The sequence below is a fragment of the Zingiber officinale genome, chromosome 7A, assembly GCF_018446385.1.
Source record: "Zingiber officinale cultivar Zhangliang chromosome 7A, Zo_v1.1, whole genome shotgun sequence".
NCBI classification, from domain to species: domain Eukaryota; kingdom Viridiplantae; phylum Streptophyta; class Magnoliopsida; order Zingiberales; family Zingiberaceae; genus Zingiber; species Zingiber officinale.
The window spans coordinates 1,602,019-1,626,490 of NC_055998.1; the positions used below are offsets into that span (position 1 = coordinate 1,602,019).

The window sequence follows — 24,472 nt, forward strand, 5'->3', positions numbered from 1 at the left end:
AATGAACATCCAGCAACCGATCCTACCCGAGTCCCGACCATAACCGGCTTCTCTCTGGCCGCAGAATTCCGAAACAAGCTTCGAAGAAGAGATCGTTCAACTAGTTATTAGAGCTGAGCAAATTGGTATTAATAGTCATGAATCAGTAGCATCATTGGCACTTTGGCAGCCATGAAGAAACCAGCAATCATTTACCTTAAAGAATCAAGTATGATCCAACATAGCTCAGTCATGTCCCTTTCATTAAATTACTCCTTCCTACTTTATCATTTATCTATTCCTTGCCTCAGGAATCACCATTAACCCTACGCTTCAGAGTGGTCCATTCCCTGTATATTTTTGTTCAGCATTCAGCTTCTACCGGTTCTATTTGCTATTCCCAGCTTCAACAATATCATCAGAGGATGCATTATTGATTCCAATTTCAGATCTCCAGTTAAATTTCATGCATTTGAAGGCAACAATGCACATGCATATTTGTATGCTAGCAAATCACCAGCCGTAACTGGTACAATCCATCCATATAACATCTTAGATAAATCATTGCAGAAGTGTTTTCACTGCAAAACAAACAATCTCCTTTACACCTCAAAGAAATAAATCAAACACATATTAAACATGTTCTTTTGATTTGAGTTGAACATACTTATTATCAGATCACACAGTTTGAATCATAATAAAATGATAAATAGTTCTAAATTGCGATGACTTGAAAAAAGTGGCTAAGAATTCTATTTCTACTCTTCAGAAACCAAGTAAATGCATTCTCACAAGAAACAGATGCAGAACTACTTGTAATGGCAATCTTGCTGGTTAGCATCAAATCGAATTTCCATTGAGACACTAAAGATCAAGATAACAAGTTACAACAATTTTCATATAAACAGGATTTATTATCGAAGAGAACTACAAAACTAAGAAGAAAGGAGTCTAGAGGATAAAAGAAATGATCAAAGATTGCTTCTTCATTTTTTTTACCTTGAGGTATCAAGTAAAGCAACCCATCAAGTAGCTTCACCGCCCTATTTTCGTTATTGTGCAGGGAGAGGAGAAAATTCCGAGTCTGAGAGCTAATTCCATGGCATTCTTCCCAATCTTTTGATTCATGTCGGTGGTCAAAACAGAGCAGAGGTCCAAAACGCCTACTTTGATGGCTTCGAAAGCCATCTCTTGGCTATCGGAGCACACCAAGTTGAGCACGACGAGGGCGTGCTCCACGCCCCGTGGGCTCCCTGTTCTGACGACGTCGGCTAAAGCCCTAACGAATCCAGCCTTTTTCCTCATCTCATCCTTCCCCTCTCGGCATTTGGCGAGGAGTCCCAAGACACGCACGGCCCTCTCCGATCCTTCCCCGGCGAAGCGGACGAGAGGCGCCACGGCACCGGCTCGCACAGCCCGTCTCCGGTTCTCGGCGAACTTACACAGCTCGTATAGAGCCGTGGCGGCTTCCCTCCGCTGCCGGTCGTCACCGTCGCCGAGCAGCGCCGCTAAGCGGGGGATCGCGGCAGGGTGCGCTCCGATCGTGGCCTTGTTGACGTCGACGATGGAGAGGCTGGTGAGGAGGGTGGCGGCGAGGGCCGCGGCAGGGTCGCCGCGGAGGGCCGAGACGACGGGGTCGAGGGCGCCCTCGGCGAGGAGGCCGAGGCGGGCGTGGTCCCCGTCGAGCGAGATGTGGAGGAGGGCGCGGAGGGCCAGGTGCTGGAGCTCGGAGCGGTCGGCGGCGTCGGCGTGGCGGATGAGGACGGAGATGGCGCCGGAGTCGGCTACGAGCCGGCGCGAGGCGGCGCCGCCTCGCTGCGCGAGGCGCAGGACGGCGGAGAGAGTAGGCGCGTCGGAGGGGAAGGAGAAGCGGGCGAGAAGAAGTGAGTCGAGGTGGCCATCGGACGAGGAGGCGGCGGAGGGTCGGCGAGGTAGAAGATGAGGCTAGTTGGGGGTGAGGGAAGGGGAGGGAGGGAGGGGTAGTTTAGTGACCGGGCAGGTACGGTTACCGACGTCGAGCCAACGCTGGATGGAAGCGCGATCGAAGGTGTGGCCGGAGGACAAAATCACCGGATCCGTCATCACCTCCAGGGAAATTGGGCACCGGAAGTCATCCGGTACCTGCACCTCCATCTCTCTCTCTTCACCTTCCTCGCAGGCCACCCGGAGCCTGCAACTTCATGGATTGGAGAGCAGAGATGAATTCGGATGGTACGAAATGACCACAGATGTTGCGGTGGGTTGGCGAAAGCGTGTGGAATTTGTGTGGTTTTAGGTTCGATTAGATAAGAGATGATGCCGGGGCAGGTGGTCAACGTAACGGCATCGCGATGGGCTTCGGCGCAGGAGAGGGGAGAAGATCGTTTTAGATCAGCGGCCCAAGAGAGCACTAAAATGATCGTTCCTGCGTACTCGTGCGATGTCACTTCAATTACGAAATCAAATTCCATTGCCCGCGTGAGGCGGCGATGATGATGCTATTCACTGATCACTTCAAAGAAGAAACGGGCACGGGCCGTTGCTCGCACACGAGCGCAGTAGTCTCTGCGGACCGGATCTGCCCCCAAAGATGCGTGCCTTTCCCAAAGGGAAGGGATTAAATTAAAGTAAATAAAAATTATAGCCGTAGGTCCACGAGAAGGCTTGTATTTAAAGCGACCATCTACTTTTGTTTTTGTTTTTCCTTTTTCTGTCCCTTTATTTTTGTATTGCTTTGATATTTGAACAAAATAATAATAATAATAATAATAATAATATCGGCCGCCTTCTATGGTTTGGAGATTTAAAAGGAATTGTCTAATTATTCAATAATAGCAAGTCTTGAAAGAAAGAAAAATTCACAACTAAGAAAAATGCATGTTTTTCTTTTCCGTCCCTTTCTTCATCGCCTAAAACTATCTATGGTCATATTTTGATTTATTGCAGTAATTTAGTGGTTTGAGTGGGAAATATGAGTCATTAAGAAAATCTTGAGATTTTTTTTTTGTTGAATATTTCTTGGTTTAGGCCGATATTAGGTCCTGAGAGCCCTTACTAATTCTATAGGTAGATCCGTTATCTTAACGGTTCTTCTAATGCTAATTTTATGGATATAAAGGGAGGTATATATAGATATACATCATGTGCCCATCGTCTGCGCTAAGCCCTGGAGCCACCCTTACTAATTCCAAGTTTTCATAAGAAGTAGGCTAGTATGGTTTAGCATTTCTTATATCTGAAAAAGAAGATAATAGGGCGGGGCAAGCTTTGGATCGACAATGGATTAGATCATGCACATATCGACTTTCATTTTTCACCAAGTTAGAATTTGATACGCGAGGAATTTGGAGGGTGCCATGTGATTCAGGGGAAAATCAATAGTCCTATTTGTTAGATCGAGTAACACATGAGAGAGGGGAAGGGGATGAATCACGTGATTTTGAAAAACTCGTTCTTTTCGATTTTGAAAAGTAAAGTACACGTAGCAGAAAACACAAAAAAATACAAGTATGAATTTAGAATTAAACACGGCCGGTTAGCTTAGTTTGGAGCTTTCGATGACTCCTATTCTAAAACCCAAGCCCCGTGGATCTATCAATAGATAATTCACTAAAATACCTCTTCCGGAACCGCCGGAAAAGGAAATCAAGTATAGAGAAAGTCGGAACAAGTGTAATACACTACACTTGTCCTTTTACAAAACTTAAGTACAGAATTTAAAGTTACTGAACACTTTTTTCGAAGTTGGTCGGCTCGAGCTCAGTGTTTGAGAGGCTTCTTAGCAGTAGATGAGCATGGCAGCGTCGCAGCAGAGTTATAGTAGGAAGCCGAAGTGTTTGGAAGTCGAATCGAAAGCGCAGATGATCGTATGAATTGAAGCTTGGTCGAGTTCTCCTGTATATTCGACCGAAATCAACTAATGGACATAGAGACCTTGAAAGAACATGAAACCAGTTTCTATATGTTCATCTAGTTCTCCTAATTATAAAAATAATATCAAATATCTATTGATGTAATATATTTAGAACAGTGATTTTTTTTTAAACTATAGCCGAATGAACCTAAATAAAATCAATATAGGTTCATTCGGTAAAAATCGGTTAATAGACCTAGAGAGGTTGGAATGAAAGTGAAACTATATCTTATGAGTTCTTCTAGTTCTTATGAGTATATCAATTTAACATAATATATTGAGAGCAGTGATTTTTTAAATATGAATTAATTTTTTAAATATATTTATATTTAAAAAATTATTGCTCTTAATATATGGGATCAAATTGATGTTTGATATTATTTTTACAATCAGGAGAATTAGACGAACACATATAAACTGATTTCATGTCATTTCGAGGTCTCTAAGTCCATCAGTCGGTTTCGGCCAAAATCGGTTGATGAACATAGAGACCTCAAAATGACATGAAATTAATTCTTATTTGTTTGTCTAGTTTTCCCGATTATAAAAATACGATCAAACATCAATTTGATCGAATATATTGAGAACAGTTTAATTTTTTTAAACATGAATTAATTTTTCAAATATATTTGTATTTTAAAAAATTACTGTTCTTAATATATTGGATCAAATTGATATTTGATAGTATTTTTACAATTAAGAGAACTAGATAAACACATAGAAATTGATTTCATATCATTCCGAGATCTCTGGATCCATCAACTGATTTTGATCTAAATTGGATTTTTCAAACAAAATAAAATCAATTCAATTGATTTATTTCTTTAGTTGAATTGATTAGAGGACGACGATAAAACGGGAAGTAGTTACACGATAAATTTAAAACTATATTACATGATTTAGATATTTTAAAAATTTATCTATTAAGTTTGATAAAAACTTCAAATTTTAATATAACTTATTTAAATTATTTAATGGTACGAATCAATTCCACGAACCCGATCAACTCTACTGATAAAAGAGCAAAGCTCCAAGACAAATGCGCTTTTGACAAGAAGCAAACCAGGACAGTCCAACCATCCCATCAAAAACCTTTACACTATTAGCGATCGATCAATCAATCATCTCCTAATTTTATTTAGACAGCAGAGAAAACGTGAGACTATGGTATATCTAATCTGTCCTCATTATCAATAAGGTGAGACATTGAGCCCAGTAAATGAAACTGATCGAGGCGTGCTATCCTCATTATCAATAAGGTGAGACATTGAGCTCAGTCAATAAACCCGAATAAGCCTGTCTATGAACATTCAAGGAAGAAAGATATCTCACGCGATTGTGCAAGAGTTTTGGAAGAATTAGAGACGTCATCAGAATAAAAAACGACTGGAAAGGGGCAATTTACCACGATAATTAGTCTCTAATATATAAATTCATCACCAACTAAGCAAGTGCATGTAGATCGAATCAAGTGCAGCCCGAACCATGTCCAGTCTGACTGGACCACAAAAGACTTACCATATACGTTTACACAAACAGCTGGTCGTTCAAATTACGGGTTCAAGAAAGGACAGTCATGGCACACTTGCCAAAAGCAACTCTACTTGTAGGGACATCTGAATTCAATGCACATTATCCTCCAGGTGATTTCTCCAGTTCCTGGTGCTATCCCTCCAGATTCACTGATCTCTTTGTTGCAGGATGTTATACGCCAGAGTAGCAGTAGCCTTGCTGCTTGGTTTTGTCGCCTGGGTTTACAAGGACTTTGTTCAACCTCCCCCTCCAAGGATCTGTGGCCGACCGCTGGCTCCGCCTGTCACCGCTCCCAGGATTGTGCTTAACGATGGAAGGCACCTCGCCTACAAGGAATCAGGGGCAACCAAGGACGAGGCTAAATACAAGATCATCGCGGTCCATGGCTTTGATTCAACCAGAGACTCGTTCCCTGCATCCCAAGTGAGAAAACCAGAGACCACCGTAGTAGTGATTCATTCAATGACCCTCCCCTGATCTTTATTTTTTTTTTCCCTTTGTGACTTGTTTCAGGAGTTGTTAGTTGAACTGGGGATCTATTTGTTGACATTCGATCGAGCAGGGTACGGCGAGAGCGATCCGAATCCAAAGCGCAGTGTCAAAAGCGAGGCATTCGACATCGAGGAACTCGCGGATAAGCTGGAGATCGGGGACAAGTTTTACCTGGTCGGAATTTCCATGGGGGCTTATGCTGCATGGAGCTGCCTCTCCTACATACCGCACAGGCAAGCGAAACTCGCCTCCTTTTGATCGATCTTCGTGCACTCAACGTGTTCTTTATCAGATTACGAGGAGTAGCGCTTGTTGTGCCGGCGATCAACTACTGGTGGCGGTCTCTCCCTGCCGAGACAGCGGCAGAGGCATACGGCAAATTGGCGAGACAGGATCGATGGGCATTTCGAATCGCGCACTATCTGCCATTCTTTTTCCATGGTTGGATGACTCAGAAATGGTTCGATGCTTCTGCTGTTTCCACAGGAAACCCGATCGTGTTATCTGAGGAGGACAAGAAAATCAGAGAGAGAGCCAACAAGGAAGAACAAATAACTGGAGTAAGCTGTTCCTCAAAGAGTTAAATCTTCATTTTCCATTTCTAGCTTTTTAACAGGTCGCGTGCTTGTACAGTTCAAGAAGATAGCAAGGCAACAAGGTGCCTTTGAATCCGCCTACCGGGATATAATGGTCGTCTTCAGCAACTGGGAATTCGATCCCACGGATATCGTCGATCCCTTCCCTAACAACGACGGCTCCGTCCACATTTGGCAGGGCAGTGAAGATAAGATCGTTCAGAAGGAGGTGCAACGCTACATCGCGATGAAGCTTCCTTGGATACATTATCATGAGAATCCTGAGGGGCACTTATTCTTCTACGAGGAGCATTGGCATCGCAAAATACTCGAAGAACTTCTAGTTCGTCACGATTACTCCGGGGATCGGAATCTGATTCATAAGAAATAAATTTTAGCGGTATATATTGTAAGGTCATATGATCTTTCATGGACTCGTGTGTTTAGTCGAAATAATGAACGGTTGTTGAGGTGTCAAAATGGTCTGTGGAGGAGCAGACGATATTAATTTCATGCTTCGTTTGACGTCGTATCTGCCACTTCAATTAACTAAACGTTCCTATTGTTATGTAAGCATGCTTTTAACATAATATAAAATTAAAATTGCGATATAGGGCACGATGAAATCGAGGTCGAGGTCGAGGTGGTATCATGGGGATTGCAGCTTCCTGAATAACATATTTACTTGAGAACTCAATTTGATATCGCCAAGGTTATTGATATTGTTATCCAAAATTCTGTTTTCTTATGTGTATGCGTAAATTTATAGTTTATACAAGATTGATTTATTTCTTTTATGTCTATTTAATTTAGAATGTTTATGGTTATATGATGATATGTAGGGTTTCACTTCATCTCACATGTAAGTGTTATGGATGAGTAATTTGTTGAACATAATTTGAAATAGGTTTTCATATAATCATTAGTAATATGTTATTTTTTCTTTTGAGAACTTCAATTTTTTGGTCCTACAATTTGTAGGAAACTTATAAAATAACATTTCTTTATATTATTGAATGATAAGTTATTTCATTTTAAGTTATAATTTCCTCTAATTTTAATCTTTTGTTTATAGAATATTTTAAATGTTGTTTTTAATATAGGAAATAACGTGTGTTATCTTTGTTGGACATGAATCGGGTGTTCATGACGAGTAGAAATATCTATTAAACTTAATGATTTTGAAGGTGTTATACATCAGTCTTTCAAGAGTAGAGAAGAGACAGAAAGAACTTTTCTGACTCACCTGTATAAAAAGATCTTTACCCACTTCTTTTACATATGTTGGAAATCAAATTTCATGTGCTGCTTCAGGTTCAATATTAAGTTAAAATTTAGGGAGGAGAGTTTCCCAGTTTAAAAATTTAACTAAGTTGAAAGATCCAATAGAAGAGATAAAATAATATTTTGATTTTATACATATTAGTGATGATGATTAGGTATGTTTTATTTGTACTTGAAATAATGATTCTATTGGAGTTGTTTCATTGTTTCACCTACTCTAAATAAAGCCCTAGCTTATGTTACTATGGTCCTTGACACATCAGTAGCTCATTACTGAAGCAGATGGTTTATCAGAGGAACTTGTATCAGGTTTCAAAAATACTTGAAACCTCATAAGAATCCATGCATTCTCAAACTTGAAACTAGTTGCAAATTGACACTTTTTATATATAGGACCAATCCAAAACCATCTAAGAAACTAATCCTTTCGAGAACTTGTATTTAAATCTATAATTCTTGGTGTGTGGTAGGTGAAAAATGGATGCATTGAAACAATCATCCGATATATTTGAAAATTTAAATGTGAATTATATAGAAATTCTAGCATGACCTCTCCATAAAGAGAACATACCACAAAATCACAACAACACAAAACCAAAATATACACTTGAAATATAAGTCCAATATCTCAACCATCCACAACAACAACAATGTCGGACTGACTAACAATAGAAAAAATTAACATACATACCCGTACAGGCAAGAATAGAAATATAACACATGTAGAGCCACACGGGCTTGATCACACCATACTCTAAATCCCAACAATAGAAATATCATAATACAACTACTTGGGGTATCTCCCTGGTAAATATATAGACTTTATTATAATAGATTAATATCTAAGAACTCGACCAATATGACTCCAACAAGTGTATCAAATCCATTTGTATTAATCGTGGTTGTTTGCTAAACCTGTAAGTACCTCGTAGTAGTTTTAATGTGATCAACCAAATTAAGTTAAGTCTTGTGTATTTGATCCTTGTGTCTAAGTGTGAAGGAGCTTAGAAACACAAGAAGTCGAGAGGAAGGCGCAGCTAGCAAGAAGTATGACACGGGAAGGGAGTTGATGGGCTTGGTGCATCCAAGGGATGAGGTGTTGTAGAAGAGTACATCGATGGATGAGAAGGACGTTCACGACGTTCGAGGAACTAGAAGGCGGGGAGGAAGCCTGCTCGAGGAGAAGGTCGGAGTTGGATTTGGATAAGCTCAACTCCGGTTAACAGGAGCATCACTCACGTGAAGATCAACTAAGGAGCAGATCTATCTTAAGGAAGGCGCCTTCAATGGCTTGGAACGTGCATTTCATGAACAGTGTTTAAGGTGTCTTCCAACTTGTTGGAAGCGCCTTCAATAACTGTTAGCCAAAGATATAATTTTACCTTCGACGGATAAACCTTAGCCTATTGAAGGTGCCTTGGACCCACTTGAAGGTGCCTTCAAACTATTGATAACCTTTTTTAGGAGCTATAAAAAGGCCCCTGGACCTAGGAATTTAACAACAATTCTTGTATGTTAGTTAGAGCCCTAAAGTCAATCATTCGATGATTGTACTATGGACTTATTGTATCATATTCATATTTATGTAAATAAAGGCATGTGTTTTGGTTATTATACTTACTTGTATTGGTGCCAAATAAACTAAATATAATAGCGTCCTTGAGTAGAAGGTTCTCACCTATATCAATCGGTTAGTTGAACCGATAGTGAGATGATATAGGGAACACTACTCTTAATCATTCCTAGTCGAGTATTAACATTCAGGAACAATGTTAATGCAATAAGACTAGCATGTAGGTCAACTCGATGACTTGATCTCACAAGTCATGGATATAGAGATATCAAGTTGACACATGAGTATACATTAGAGAATGCATACTGAATGACCCGCCATGAGAAAGTATCATGGATCGTTATATGAGTGTCATATACTTTCTCATGTGGCTATTAGTATGACTACTAGTCCTTAGACCTGAAGTCACCATGGTTCCCTACATAAGGAGTTATGTACTTTGGTTTCGTCAAACGTCACCCGTAACTGGGTGGACTATAAAGGCGATTACTGGATATGTAATGAATTATGCAGAGGGATGTGAGTGATGTAGATGAGATCTATCCCTCCTATATGACGGGAGAGACATCGGTATTCTTGATAGAGTGAGACCACGAAGTGCATGGCCATGCCCAAATGAGTCAATATGAGATATTGAGCTCATTTGATTGAGTGAGTCTACTTGGAGTTCAAGATTTAGATTAATTAGAGGATGACACGGTCTATGCCTCACATTGATCAATCTAGATGTCTAGGATAGAAGGACACTTGTCATATATTGTGAGGAGTCACAATTAGTAGTCACAAGGTGATGTTGGATCTCAACATTCTTGTAACTTGGGTAGTAATGATGTATTGCTAGATACCGCTCATTACTTATGCTTCTAAATGAGTTTAGGGGCATTGCCAACGTTACAAGAACCTATTGGGTCACACACAAAGAACAAGTGGATGGAGATTAGGTTCATATGATGAACCAAGAGGATTAGATTTATTTGATGAATCAAATTGGATTAAGAGTAATCCTAATTGGACTAATTGAATTGGACTCAAGTTGATTCATGTGTTTTATGAGTCTAATTTAGATTATGACTCATTGAATCAATTTAATTAAATGAATTAGATTCATTATGTTAAATTGACTTGAATTAAATGGTTGGATTAGGTCAACCATGAGAGAGATTAAGTCAAGTTTGACTTGACTTGAGAGAAAGAGGAAGAGTCAAGTTTGACTTGACTTTATGCCACATCATATGTGTGACTTGGCATTAAGTGGCCAATGATGATGTGCCACATCATCATAGTTAATACATGATTGTGCCACCTAATGGAAGTTACATCTTCTCCTTTGCTTTAATGTGGCCGGCCACATTAATGAGAGGAGTTACTCTTGATGTGGCCGACCACTCAAAATGAATGGGATTCATTATTTTTCATTCAAGGCTAATTGCATCTTCTTCTTCCTCAAGCTTTCCTCAAGCTCTCCCTCTCCTCTTCTCTTGGCCGAAAGTTTTCAAGCAAGAAAGAAGGTGAATGAGTTTGAGTTTCATGAAGAAAAAGGTAGAGTGATTGTCACATAGAAGAAGAAGAAGAGTGTTCATAAGATCCATTCTATTTCTCTTCTCTATCCTTTTTCTTTTCATTCCCATCCGAGAGCCCTAGAAAGTGCTAGCACACTTGTGGTGCTCTCTTCTCCATCCTTGGGTGTTAGAGAACACATCTTGTTCGTGTGGATACTGTTGGTTGCTACTCAGAAAATCCAATGGCTCCACTGTACAAAAATTTTATACGTGATCTGAACCTTTCCTAGCTACCATGTGTTCTTTTAAGTTAAACTTGTATCTCCTGCGGAACTTAACACGTTTGATTCCAAGTTTAACTTATATGTTCTTTTAGGTTTAGATTTGGATCTCCTGTGGAACTTAACACGTTTGATCCAAATCACCTAGGTTATAAATTCAATTAAATATTAGTTTCTAAAATTGGCTTCCAGTGCTGCATGGCGAGACACTTGGCCTTCTTGGATATGGGAGCAACCACACCGACTAGACAAAGCCTTTTAAGGAAAGTTAATATTTAATTTCCTTATATAACTCTAGGTTAACCAAAAGGAACAATCAAATCACAAGGAAAAAAGAAAAAGAACACAACATCGAAATTAAATTCGAAAAACAAGAATCGAACGCCTCTTGTATTTGGTATTTATACAAAGAAAAATTAACTAGTATGATGCGGAAATTAAATACTAGTTATACCTCTTCCTTGTATGCTAAAAAACTCGAGATCTTCTGCCGTATCCCTTGCCTCCTTTTAGACGTCGTGTGGGCGACGATCCTCCAAGACGAACACCACCCAGAAAGCTTCTCCTCCTTCTCTAGAATTCGGCCACCACCACCACAAAGGAGCAAAAGAGAGCAAAGGGAAGAGAGGGAGAGGGGTCGGCCACTTGATGATCTCCAACAACACAATATCAATTGTTATGTTTTTCAAGGCCTCCCCTTCCCCCCTTTTTATATTAGTTTCCCAACGGAAAATTATGGAAAGAGTTTTATAAAAAAATTAGACTCATTCCTATTTCCTTTTAATTTTTTCTTTTTCTTCCCTTTTAATTAATCAATCCTAGATTGATTTATTAATTAAACAACTATTTGTTGATGTTTAATTATTTGACCGGCTCCTTGCTTGGGCACCAAGCAAGGTGGCCGACCACTTATTAAAAGGGAAAGAAAGAAATTTTTTTTATAAAATTTAAAAGAAGAAAACTTCTAATAAAATTTTACAAACTCTTTTTTTTTTCTAATGTGGATATTAAAAGGAAAGTTTTAAAATTTTAAACCAAGTTTTAAAATTTAAAACATCTCTAATAATATTTCTTTTTAAAAGAAAGTTTTATAAATTTTACAACTCTCTTTTAAAACCTTGTGGCCTAATTTAAATTAGGGAAATTTTGTAAATTTTTAAAATCTCTCTTTTTACAAATTGTAAATATTTGAGGAAATTTAAAAATTCAAAAACAACCATCCTAATTTAAATATTGTGGCCGGCCCCCTTGCCCAAAGCAAGGGCCGACCACTTCTAGAGAATATGTGGCCGGCTATTGCTTGGTCACCAAGCAATGAACCGGCCCCTTCTTGGACACCAAGATAGGCTTTTGTTTAGATGGACTTGAGGCTTTATTGAGGCTACAACAGGGACCTAGAGGAGAAATTGGTTTTGGCCTTCCGATGAGCTCGAGTATCCCGTGCTCGCCCCGAACACACAACTCAAGTTCATTGATAATAACTCATTCCACTAGAGAGTTATTACCGTACTACCACACCAATCCCAAATTACATTATGAGCTCCTTCTTATCATGAGTGTGTTAGTCTTCCTGTGTTTAAGATTATGAATGTCCACTAATTAAGTGAGTTACTGACAACTCATTTAATTAATATCTAGCTCCAAGAGTAGTACCACCCAACTTTATTGTCATGTTGGACTAGGTCCACCTGCAGGGTTTAACATGACAATCCTTATGAGCTCCTCTTGGGGACATTCTCAACCTAGATAACTAGGACACAGATTCCTTCTATAATCAACAACACATACTATAAGTAATATCATTTCTCAACTTATCGGACATATTGATTTATCGAGCTAAACCTCACCCTTTGATAAGTCAAAGAAATAAATATTAAATATACATGCTTGTTATTATATTAAGATTAAGAGCACACACTTCCATAATAACTAAGGTCTAGTTCTTTTAATAAGTCAGTACAAAAAGAACTTACCTAAATGATCCTACTCAATACACTTAAAGTGTATCAGTGTAATTTATTAGTCAAGATAAACTAATACTTAATTACACTACGTCTATTCTGATGGTTTATTCCTTTCCATTTTAGTTATGAGCAACTATTTATAATTTATAGAGAACCGACAACATGATCTTCTAAGTGTGACTCCACACTCCATGTTATCTACTATATAAATTAATTGAACAATTACATTTAACAAATAAATGTAAACATTTGACTAATGTGATTCTTTATTTCAAAATAAATGTGTACAAAAGCTAAACTTTTAAGTATACACTCCAACAGATACTTCTAGAGGATTGTCTACGTTGACAATCTTGAGATCCAGCGTACCTTGGACTTGCGGGATTGCGAAGGGCTTCGCTTCAAAGGTATAACCTTTTTCCCTTGTAGATCTAAGTGTAGATCTACACTACAAGAAAATCCTCATTCAACAACACTCAAACGACAACGGTTTTATGCCAAACTGTTGTTTTTTTGCCTTTTAACAACGGTTTTAACAAAAACCGTTGTCTTTGAACAGTTTTTTTGGCTTACGACAACGGTTTTTAAAAACCGTTGTCTATTTATGTTTTTTTGGGACTACGACAACGGTTTTTAAAGGCTACGACAACAGTTTTTGAAAACTGTTGTCTATGTGCGTATTTTTTTGAGATTACGACAACGGTTTTTGAAAACCGTTGTCTATTAAGTGTTGTTGAATATAGTTATTTTTTTCCTTCGCCTGTTTTCTCCCTTCGCCATTTTTTACCGCCTCGTTTTTTCTTTCCCAAATTGTTGCCGCCGCATTCCCCCAAAATTTTGGTTGATTTCTTCACCTACTTCACGTTTTTTTTCTCCTTTCCTCTCCAAGCCCTAAACCTGCCTCCCCTTCTCCTTTCCTCTCCAAGCCCTAAACCCATCGCCCCTTCACGACTCGTAGCGAACCAGTCGCAGGGAGGGAGAGAGATGGGCAACAGAGGCCACGAGCATAGGAGCAACCAAGGAGGATTAGCAACAGAGGTCGCATGATCCAGAGGACGACTCCAGGAACGAACGGTGTGGCCAAGCATCATGGCCATGGAGGCGCGGTCACGGCAGCAATGACGGCAGCGACATGAGGTGGGAGGGTTGCATGGAGTTCGAGGAAGGGTCGGATGGGGGATCTGATGGAGGAGAGAGCCTTGCGAGGATGAGAAGCCTCATGGACGGCGACCTGGAGGAACTCAAAGGGTGATTAATTTTGTTCGAGACATTTAGAGACAAGATTGGAAACTTCGAAGTTCGCTGTGAGAACCAGATCAGAGGGCTTCTGAGTCTGTACGAAGCTTCCTACATCGAGAAGGAAGGAGAGGCTGTGCTAAAGGAAGCCATGGATTTCGCGACTGAGCAGCTGAAAGAATTCATGGAGGAAGGATCTGTTCCTGAGGCTGGCGATCTCAGAGATCAGGTAGCCCATGCGCTGCAGCTTCCACTGAATTGACGGCTAGAGAGAGTGCAGCACAGGTGGTTCATTGAAGCATTCCGTGGAGACGACACCATCAACCCTCTCCTCCTGGAGTTTGCTAAGCTCGACTTCAATATGGTTTAGGATGTGTACAAGAGTGAACTCAAAGAGCTCTCCAGGTAAATTAACTGCATCTAATTAATCAAACTTTCGATGTTTTTATAATAACAATTTCAAAGTTTAATTACTTTTTAAATGCAGATGGTGGTCCGGGCTCGGGCTTTCAGAGAAGCTGCCATTTTCTAGGAACAGATTAACTGAGGGCTATCTGTGGACAGTTGGTTTCACTTATGAACCAGATAATCGGAGATGCAGAATGATGTAAACAAAGGCAATCTGTTTTATTACAGTGATTGATGATATTTACGATGTTTATGGAGCCTTGGATGAACTCCAGCTCTTTACTGATGTCGTCGACAGGTGACAGCAGCACATTCACCATCATCGTCAAGTCATGTATATATGTTTTATCACGAGTATCGATCTAAGATCGAGTGAGTTTTGTTACAGATGGGACTTAACTGCCATGGACAAGCTTCCAGAGTACATGAAACTATGTTTCTTTGCACTCTTCAACATGGTGCACGAAGAAGGCTACTGGGTGATGAAGGAGAAAGGCTTGGACATTGTGCCTGGCTTAAAGAAAGAAGTAAATTAAATTATAAATACTATTTCAATTTTCTTCGTTTTGCTTCTTTGTTATTAATCAATTGTTGGTATATTAATTTTCAGTGGGGAAATTATGCAAAGCATACTTTGAGGAAGCAAAATGGTTCCACCATGGACAAACTCCCAAGCTCCAAGAGTACTTGGAGAATGGTTGGGTATCAATCTCTAATCCGATCATGCTATTTAATGCTTACTGCATGGGCAAAGACTTAACTGGAGAGGCCTTGATGTGTTGTATCCACTTTTTTCTTTCCTTGAACCTTTGTTGTTTCCATACCTTAATATTAGAAACTTTATTCATATATTGGTTTCGACCAGAACCTGTAGCCAGGTAGAACTCTAACTCATATACTGACTTTAGGTTCTTTATGGTGCTGATTTTGACACTGGGGGGTTTTCAGTTGTGGCTTTCTCAAAGAGTGATCCTCTGCGAAGGTATGAGCACTAGGGGATTAGTATATGAGTTCTGGATGGAATTTAAATAACATCATGGCATGCTATTATTTCCTAAGAAAAACTGTGTACTAGTCTATTATGTCACAAAATTGTGTTTACATCATTTAATAAGTATCAAATGTCAAGTCATATTTATTCTTTTCCCTTTTAACAAAAAATGTATTTGTATATATAAGGTGAAGTTTCTCTATTAACACAATGCTTCTACAGTAGTTTACTGGAAACTTTTACTGTCATGTTCGAAGAGTAAATAGTTTCATTCTCTAGTTAATTAGAATTACCTTAGTTCAAAGATGGATTTTTTTTTCAAATTATAATAAAAATCCAGACATACTAGGTTATAAAGAATATTATAGTAAAGAATATTATAGTTACATAAATCCAGACATACTAGGTTATCTCCTGTGTGGAAAAATCAAGTCATTTAATGAGAACTTTCAACTTCTTGGATTAGGTTTTGCTAGTAACTATCTAATTATATATTATTGTATTTTTGTCTTATTTCATATGCACATTTCAGTGTATGCTTTCTTCTTGGTATCTGTACTAAGAACTCAATATTAAGAGTTAATCAATATGCTATTGCAGGGGTAAAGTTGCTGAAGGTATAGATTTTGATCGACACTATGGAAGACTTGTTATCATGTTTGGGGTTCCTTTCCAATATACACAGAGTAGTTGATCTTAAGGTTAATTGTCATGTCATCACTAAATATGGATCCTTCCCATCTAGCTTCTCTAGTTTGATTGATTGGAATGAGGAAATTCTGAAACACCTTTGCTCAATCATCACTTTGGATGTTGTATGAATTAAGGTTATGAATTGAGCGATAGTTTTCATGGGAAATATTTCTAATTTGACACTTTGTTCCTTACCGAGGCCATTCCTATTCTTATTTTCCTTGCATGGTTTGTTTGTTACCTTAAAGTTGTCTCTACTTGAGAAGATGAGAGCTTAAATAGAGCAAGAGAGGAGTGATAGTAATCATTTCCCTTGTCTACTTAGGTGGTAGGGCAAAAAGGGTAAAGAAGGGAACAACTTGGCTCTTTTTTCCTCACATTTGATTCCTTCCAAAATGGTTGTAACAGGGGGAAAGACTGAAAAACAGTTGGAAACAGTGGTTTAACCTTGCAACGCTTGTGGTTCTATTTGTTTTTATTTTTATTTTCAATTACCATTTTTCAATGTCGTTGAGGAATTCAAATAACTTCCTTTTGTTTTTTCCAGAATTTTGCTTGCTAGGTTATTGTATTTGCGTGAGAGATTCCAGATAAAAGAGGGTGCTTTCTTACTTTTGATGCTTTGGTATGTCCAATTTGGCCCTTTTATTCAGGTCTTATACAATTAGCTATTTTCTGTTGTCAGTCTTATTATTGGGGTACTTTCTGAATTATTTTTAGAGTTCAACCATGTGGAAGGAAAATGCATTTGGTAAATATATATACAACACGACAGAATATGTTGCAATTATGCTTGTCTACAGAGATTTTCAGTTTATTTGTATTTCTTATATTCTCTGTATTATTATTCCTATATTCTCTGTATCACTTATTTATTTTTTATTTTTCTGCCAAGTTACTTTATAATATTTTACTGTTACTTTTTGTGCAGGGACTTTCCGTTCCCAGATGCAATCAACAGACGAAACCAATGAAGACAAGAAAATATTTTATACTCTATTTCTTACAAAATAGACAAATATTTCTTCACCAATCGGTACAAAGACAACAATTGAAAGTTGTAACTATCTGATTGATAAGTCCTAGGCTATTTGGTTGAGTTCAAGTGATCATTGAAGCATTTTCAATGTTTCATTATATTATTGTTCAAGCTACATAGTAATTTGCATGCCTAGATGTTAAGCCTACCTAGGGCTAGACTGATCTTTGATCTTTAGTTTTTTTTATATTTCATTCCTGTATTTTGTAATACCTTTTATGCATAGATCTTGATCTATACAACTTTTTATTGGTATGTTAAAAATATTTTGCTCAATTCATTTTTTTCCAATTAGCATAAATTAAATTCCTTGACGTTTGCAACTGTTGCACCCATTTCATAATTGATGAAATTAATTGTTTTGTTTAAAGCAAATTTTTATTAGATGTTGTCATTTTTCCTTGGTTATTATTCAATTCTTTTTTTTAATGCATCTGTTGTAGTGATGTGGAGATGAACATTATGTTGGAGAGCTCCTTGAATGCAAAGGAGAAAATAATCTCTGAGTTGAATATGGAGCTTCATAACATGGAATCCACATTATTAAAGGGGAGGGAGCAGCATTTGAATGAGATAAAGAAGTTGAATGCACTAATCAATGAAAAGGTTTCAGTTCTTTGTTTATGCCTAATTTTTTATACGATAACTGATATGAAGTATAAGTTGCAACATTTTGGCATTTGAGATGACCAACAATTATAGTTCAATTAAAATTTTATCACAATTTCTCGGCACAACAATATGATCTTGGACATGTTTAAAGCTATCACATCCTTTATTAACACAATTAGATTTGATAAAATAGCAATGCTTACAGTTCCTAATCTCTATATCTCTATTTTCTTGCAGGATAGTGCTCTTTTGGAGATAAGAAGAGAACTTCAAGAAAGACCAACCACAAGATTAGTTGATGATCTGCGTAAAAAAGTTAAAATTCTTCAGGTCCATAAAATGCAATTGACCATTGGATTCACCTTCCTAACATTTGTGCACATGCATTCTTCTTTTGGATTCCTTTATACTGTTTGATATTGCATACTCAAGAGCCACGCTTAAACAATTTTGCAATATAACTATACTTTTGAAGATCCACTTAGGTATTTAGCCAGTAGTTGTTTCAGTTCATCTACATTCTTCCTTTCTTTATTCTTAGTAGTTTGTTCCTAATTGATGATGTATTTAGCCATGCTTTGCTCCCAGTGTAATTATTTAGAGAGATAGTTTAACATACTTGTAGTTTGTCCATTGGAGGATTTTTTACGGTACAGTTCAATGCTACAAATTTCACTTATTAAGTGTACATATGGTGTTATTCCATACCAATGCAACAGTGAAATCAAAGGTCCATTTTCAATGCTTTGCTCTCAAGTTGTTTCGGTTAGTAATGATCCTAAAGATAACCTTTTATTCTTACAAGATTGTTCCAGATAGCCTCTGTCACAATATTATTTACAATTTTCCTTTATCATGACTATTTCAGATATATAATTTAACATAATTTTAATTTATTAAGTTAAGTCACAGTCTTACTTGAGTGTACTAACAGGCACAATGCATTCAGCAATACAATTTAGTTGCTCAGGAAATAGTTGAAACAAATGCATTAGCTTGTTCATTGATATAGGATATGGTGAAACAAATGCATTAGTTGAAACAAGCTATCACATCCTTTATTAAACAGGAAAATGCATTTTTATTATTCATAGGCATTTAGTTTAGATCAAGTGACATTTCTTTATCTTCTTCTTACAGGTGGAGTTTGAAGGATTAGGAGAATTAAGAAGCAAGGATGAAGAAGATGAAGGATTAGGAGAATTAAGAAGCAAGGATGAAGAAGATGAAGGCATTTAGTTTATCTTCTTTCTTTATCTACTTGGTCCACTTCGATCCAAGTACGATGCAAACATGGCAAGGATGAAGAAGATGAAGGATTAGGAGAATTAAGAAGCAGTGTTTTGTTACTCTTCTAGTGTTGTACATGGTAAAAGTAGTTCAAATGATCCAACTCTTCAAAACTGGATATCAAGATTAGGATGTTGTGTTACTCTTCTAGGATTAGGATGTTGTGTTGTTCTACCTTTGTTTTAATAGTGTCGTTGTCATTTTGTTGGCTGCTTTTGAAATTTCTTCGGAATGTTGTAAATATTATTTTTGAATGTTAGAAAATTATATGTTAAATTTTATTTACAAATTTAGTATTTTGAATGATTTATAATACTAGAAAATTGTATAATAAATTTTAATATTTTTTTTATTTTTTATCAAAAAAAAACAACGGTTTTTCATTGTTGTCGTAAATAGTTTAAAACTGTTGTTGAAGACCCTGTTATTAAATGTAGACGCTCAAAGACAACGGTGAAAAACTGTTGTCTTTGAAGGAAAAGACAACAGTTTTTCACCGTTGTAAAAACTGTTGTCTTTGTCTTCAAAGACAACGGTTAAAAACCGTTGTCTTTGGGTATCCCCTTTAACAACACAGCCTTTAACAACAGTCCGAAAGTGGCTACGACAACGGTGAAAAACCGTTGTTGTAAGTTTTTTTCTTGTAGTGCTAGGTAAACTCGTACTCGTAGTTTTTCGAAAAAAAATTTCTTTGCACGGATCCGTTGGCTAGGGAGTTTCGGGGTTTCCGCGACGCGAAAAAGCGGTTTTTGCGGCCCGAAAAACTCAACATTGTATTCATTTTCTAGTTTATTTCTGAGCTTCCAAAAAGTGTAAGTGACTTCTCCGCCTTCAACGAAGGAAAATTTTAGTGAGCTTTCATCTGTCTTGGATTAACAACAATCTAGGTTGTAACCAAGTAAAACACTGTAGCCTTCTTACTTATTTTCTTTTATGTTGTTCTTCTTTAAAGTTATAATTGCTTAATCTAATTGTACATCCTTGCTAAGCAAAGCAAGAGATATTTTTTTTTAACTCCGAGTACAGGCTATTCACCCCCTCTAGTCGGCTGCATTGGGACCAACAAAACCTTCATTTATCCAAGCGCATGTTGTTAGAACCTGCAACAATAAAGACAATTATTAACTTCAATTTCTCAATCAACCATTATAATTTAATAAAATGAAACTTTGATAGTACCATCTATAAATGTCAAATCTTCTTCTTATGTGTCATCATCGCTATTATGATGATTATCTATAGTTGATATGATAATCGACACATCGTTATATTTATACAAATTAATAAAATTAATTAGTTTGCAAGCAAAAATATAATACAAATGCAGAATTAATTGACACATATGCTTGCTGCAAAATTGGATATTTGCGCTTGTCATGTGACACACCTCAATACTCGCATCCACAACATAGCCTAGATTTTGAGGTTGACTTCTTGTTGATAAATAAAAATATCAATCTCTTCTCACATCCTTTTGTTCTTACTGAAGAAGTATCAATAATACTAGGGGTCTCATCCATAGATTTCTTCTTTTGACTGTTATTGTCGCATGCTCTACTAATATTCATCTCTTGAATTTTGTTGTAGATATAATTGAATTGTTTATCCAAGAAATTTGTCCTCTCATTAATCAAAGATGTATCATCAATTAATAATAAAGCTTTATAGGATAACCTCGACTGTATTGACATCTCATTAATCAAAGATGTATCATCAATTAATAATGAAGCTTTATAGGATAACCTCGAGTGTATTGACATAAAAAATCTTTCTGGATCATTGATGAAATTTTACTTCTCCATAACATATATTGTTCCTGTTAGGATCGTCGTACTCGGCTAGAGAGGGGGGTGTAAATAGCCGACCCCAAATTGCTCGTTTCTTCCTACGATTAGGGTTAGCGCAGCGGAAATAAAAATAATAGAAACGAAAGCGGAGAAATCAAACCTCAACACGCGTCGATGTAACGAGGTTCAGAGATATACTCCTACTCCTCGGCGTGCCCATAAGGTGGACGAAGCCTATCAATCCGTCGGTGGATGAGACCCCGGAAACCCGGCTAATAATCACTCCTTCTGGGTGGAGAAACCTCGCCACAATGTTTTGCAAAAGTAATACAGGAGTAGAAAGCAGCAAGAAGCAAAATACAATACAAATGTATGAAACACCTTCGCTTACTTGCCTTCTCTTCGACTGGATGAAGCAGCAGCTTCTCGGATCCAACCACAACAGCAACAGCAACTGATCAGTTGGTCCCAGCCGAGTGGAAGCTCACAAAAAGCTTCAGGAACGAAGAGCTCAGCAAAGCTCGCAGAAGAACTTGCAGCAGCAAGAAGAAGAGGCAGGAACAAGAAGAAGCAGAAGCTTCGGAGAAGCAGAAAGTTGATGACTGTAGCAGCCCTCTATCTCCTTTTATAACCTCTGATATCCTGAGCCAACCTGCGAACCTGCAAGCAAAAAGGCCAGAACACAGAAGCCCGAAATAACCTAGCCGTTGAGTCACAACGGCTAGTCCTGGACCGATCAGACTCCACCCTGATCGGTCCAGGGTTCTTCTGATCGGTCATGGAGACCGATCAGGCTCTATGCTGATCGGTTCCCAGACCGATCAGAATGCTTTCACAAGAGTTGCCCAACTCTCTGTGCATACCCTGATCGGTCCCGGGGACCGATCAGGCTTCCTGCTGATCGGTCCCCAGACCGATCAGTAAGCTCACAGAGGCACACTGGTCGCTTTCTGATCGGTCTCCAGACCGATAAGGAAACCACAGTATCAGTGGATCGGTCACCAGACCGATCCAGGTCTTGGTTTTTACCCAAACCAATATCCGGTCAACCTTGACCTCTTGGTACATCATGCTTAGCATCCGGTCACTCCCTTGACCTGCTAAGACTCCCCACCAAGTGTCCGGTCAATTCCTTTGACCCACTTGGACTTTTCTCTTCGTGTCAAGTATCCGGTCACTCCCTTGACCTACTTGACCTTCTCAACACCAGATGTCCGATCACCCTTGATCCATCTGGATTTTCCCTTGCCCGGCTTCACTCACCAGGACTTTCACCTAGCTTCACTCACTAGGATTTTCACCTGGCTTCACTCACCAGGATTTCCAATCTGCCCGGCTTCACTCACCAGGACTTTCCAACTGCCTGGCTTCACTCACCAGGACTTTCCCACTGCCTGGCTTCACTCACCAGGACTTTCACCTAGCTTCACTCACTAGGGTTTTCACAACTGCCTGGCTTCACTCACCAGGACTTTCCCACTGCCTGGCTTCACTCACCAGGACTTTCCCACTGCCTGGCTTCACTCACCAAGACTTATCCGTCTTCCTGGCTTCACTCACCAGGACTTTCCACATCCGGTCCAGAGAATGAGCTACTGAGCCCTCTTTGACCACAGTCCGTAGAATGAGCTACCGAGCCCTCTCCGACTTCCCATGTGCCAAGCTTCCATACTTGGACTTCTCCGTGCCAAGTCTCCATACTTGGACTTTTCCCGTGCCAAGCTCCCTGCTTGGACTTTTCACCATGCCAAAACTCCCTGCTTGGACTTTTCACCATGCCAAACTCCCTGCTTGGACTTTTCCCATGCCAAGCTCCCTGCTTGGACTTTTCCCGTGCTAAGCTCCCTGCTTGGACTTTTCCGAGTCAGGTCAACTCACCTCGGGTCAACCAGGTCAACCTTGACCACGGGTTGCACCCACAATCTCCCAAGCTTGTATCCTTGTAAAATATCAAGATACAACTTTTCTGTTTACGTCAAACATTGTCAAACATAATTCGTCAAACATCAAAACACAACTCGAGTCAAGTCAACTTGAGTCTGGTCAACCAGGTCAACCTTGACCTAAGGTTGCACCAACAATCTCCCCCTTTTTGATGTTTGACAAAACTCATAATCAAACTTAGGTTTTCTAATGTTCTTCCTTGAACATTCTCCCCAAACCTACACTCTCCCCCTTTTTGACACACATCAAAAAGAGTGAACCAAGGTCAAGAGTTTCTTTCTAATGAAGGTCTCATACCTTTCATTGAAACCCTTAATTTCCCCCTTGATACTAAGGTCAACAATTAACTTAGTGATAATCCCATATCACTCAAGTCTTTAGGAGTAAAAACTCCCCCTAACAGTCAACTCCCCTTGACTAATAGGTAAAATTCCCCCTAAAGGTCAACTCCCCCTTGACCATTGCACCAACAATATTTTGGAGAGTTTCAAACCTTCAAAATACCAACTCCCGAGCTGAAATTTCAGACAACCAGTCGAATTTCAGCAATTTGGCACGCCCTGATCGGTCACCAGACCGATCAGGCTCCCTCTGGATTGGTCCAGTGACCGATCCACACAGACCTGGACCGATCAGGGAACCTCCTGATCGGTCCACGACCTCTGATTTCTGAATTTTTCTTCTCCTGAAATTCAGAAACCTCTAGAAAATCACAGAAAATTTCAAAAATTGTAAAATTTTGAGGATACATTCCTCATAACATATACTATCATGGAAAAATAGTTTTCTATGAAAATAGCTTCCATTTTTCAATCTTGATACAAAGTTCACAAGTCTTTGAAATAGCTCAAAGTTAACTCATCTTTGTATCACCTTGTTCAATGATGAATGCTATTACTAGAAAAGTTTCATCAAGGTTTTTCAAATCAATTTTAAAATGATTTTAAACCCTTTAATTTAGGATCACAATCTTAGGGCTAAATGTACATGACTTGTACACAAGCTTTCCCTATGATCCTCAATTTCGAATTAGGCTCATCTAGGTACAAGAATTATGCACCTTGATCCTAACTCATAATCCTAATATCTTACACACATTTAAGGTGTATCAAACACATCCAAGTCAATTTTGATGTGAGATATGGGTTTAGGTCGTCTTAGGCTAGGTTCTCATGCATTTTCTAAACAACAATTTGATCTCCATATCAAATTATGTTTTTGTCCTTAAATCAAATTAATTGATTATAAATGCAAAAGATGATGACATGACATATAATGATATCATAAGTAAAAGCATGTGCCAATGTCATGATGTCATGGCATAAAGTATGAAACTTAAATAAGGCATGACATCTAAATAACCTAAGCATTATCATGACATTTCAAATGATACTAAATTA

General features: G+C 38.5%; 1 protein-coding gene and 1 pseudogene across 1 annotated transcript; one reads left to right on the plus strand and one right to left on the minus strand.

Moving 5' to 3' along the window:
• Positions 1–336: 336 nt before the first annotated feature.
• Positions 337–2,277, minus strand: LOC122000713 (annotated as a pseudogene).
• A 3,166-nt stretch (positions 2,278–5,443) lies between these two features.
• On the plus strand, positions 5,444–7,003 carry LOC121999837. The gene is made up of 5 exons (XM_042554470.1): positions 5,444–5,514; positions 5,572–5,827; positions 5,918–6,129; positions 6,189–6,456; positions 6,530–7,003. The coding sequence occupies exons 2-5, from the start codon at positions 5,573–5,575 to the stop codon at positions 6,860–6,862; spliced, it is 1,068 nt and encodes a 355-aa protein (XP_042410404.1). The 5' UTR covers positions 5,444–5,514; position 5,572; the 3' UTR covers positions 6,863–7,003.
• Positions 7,004–24,472: the final 17,469 nt, after the last annotated feature.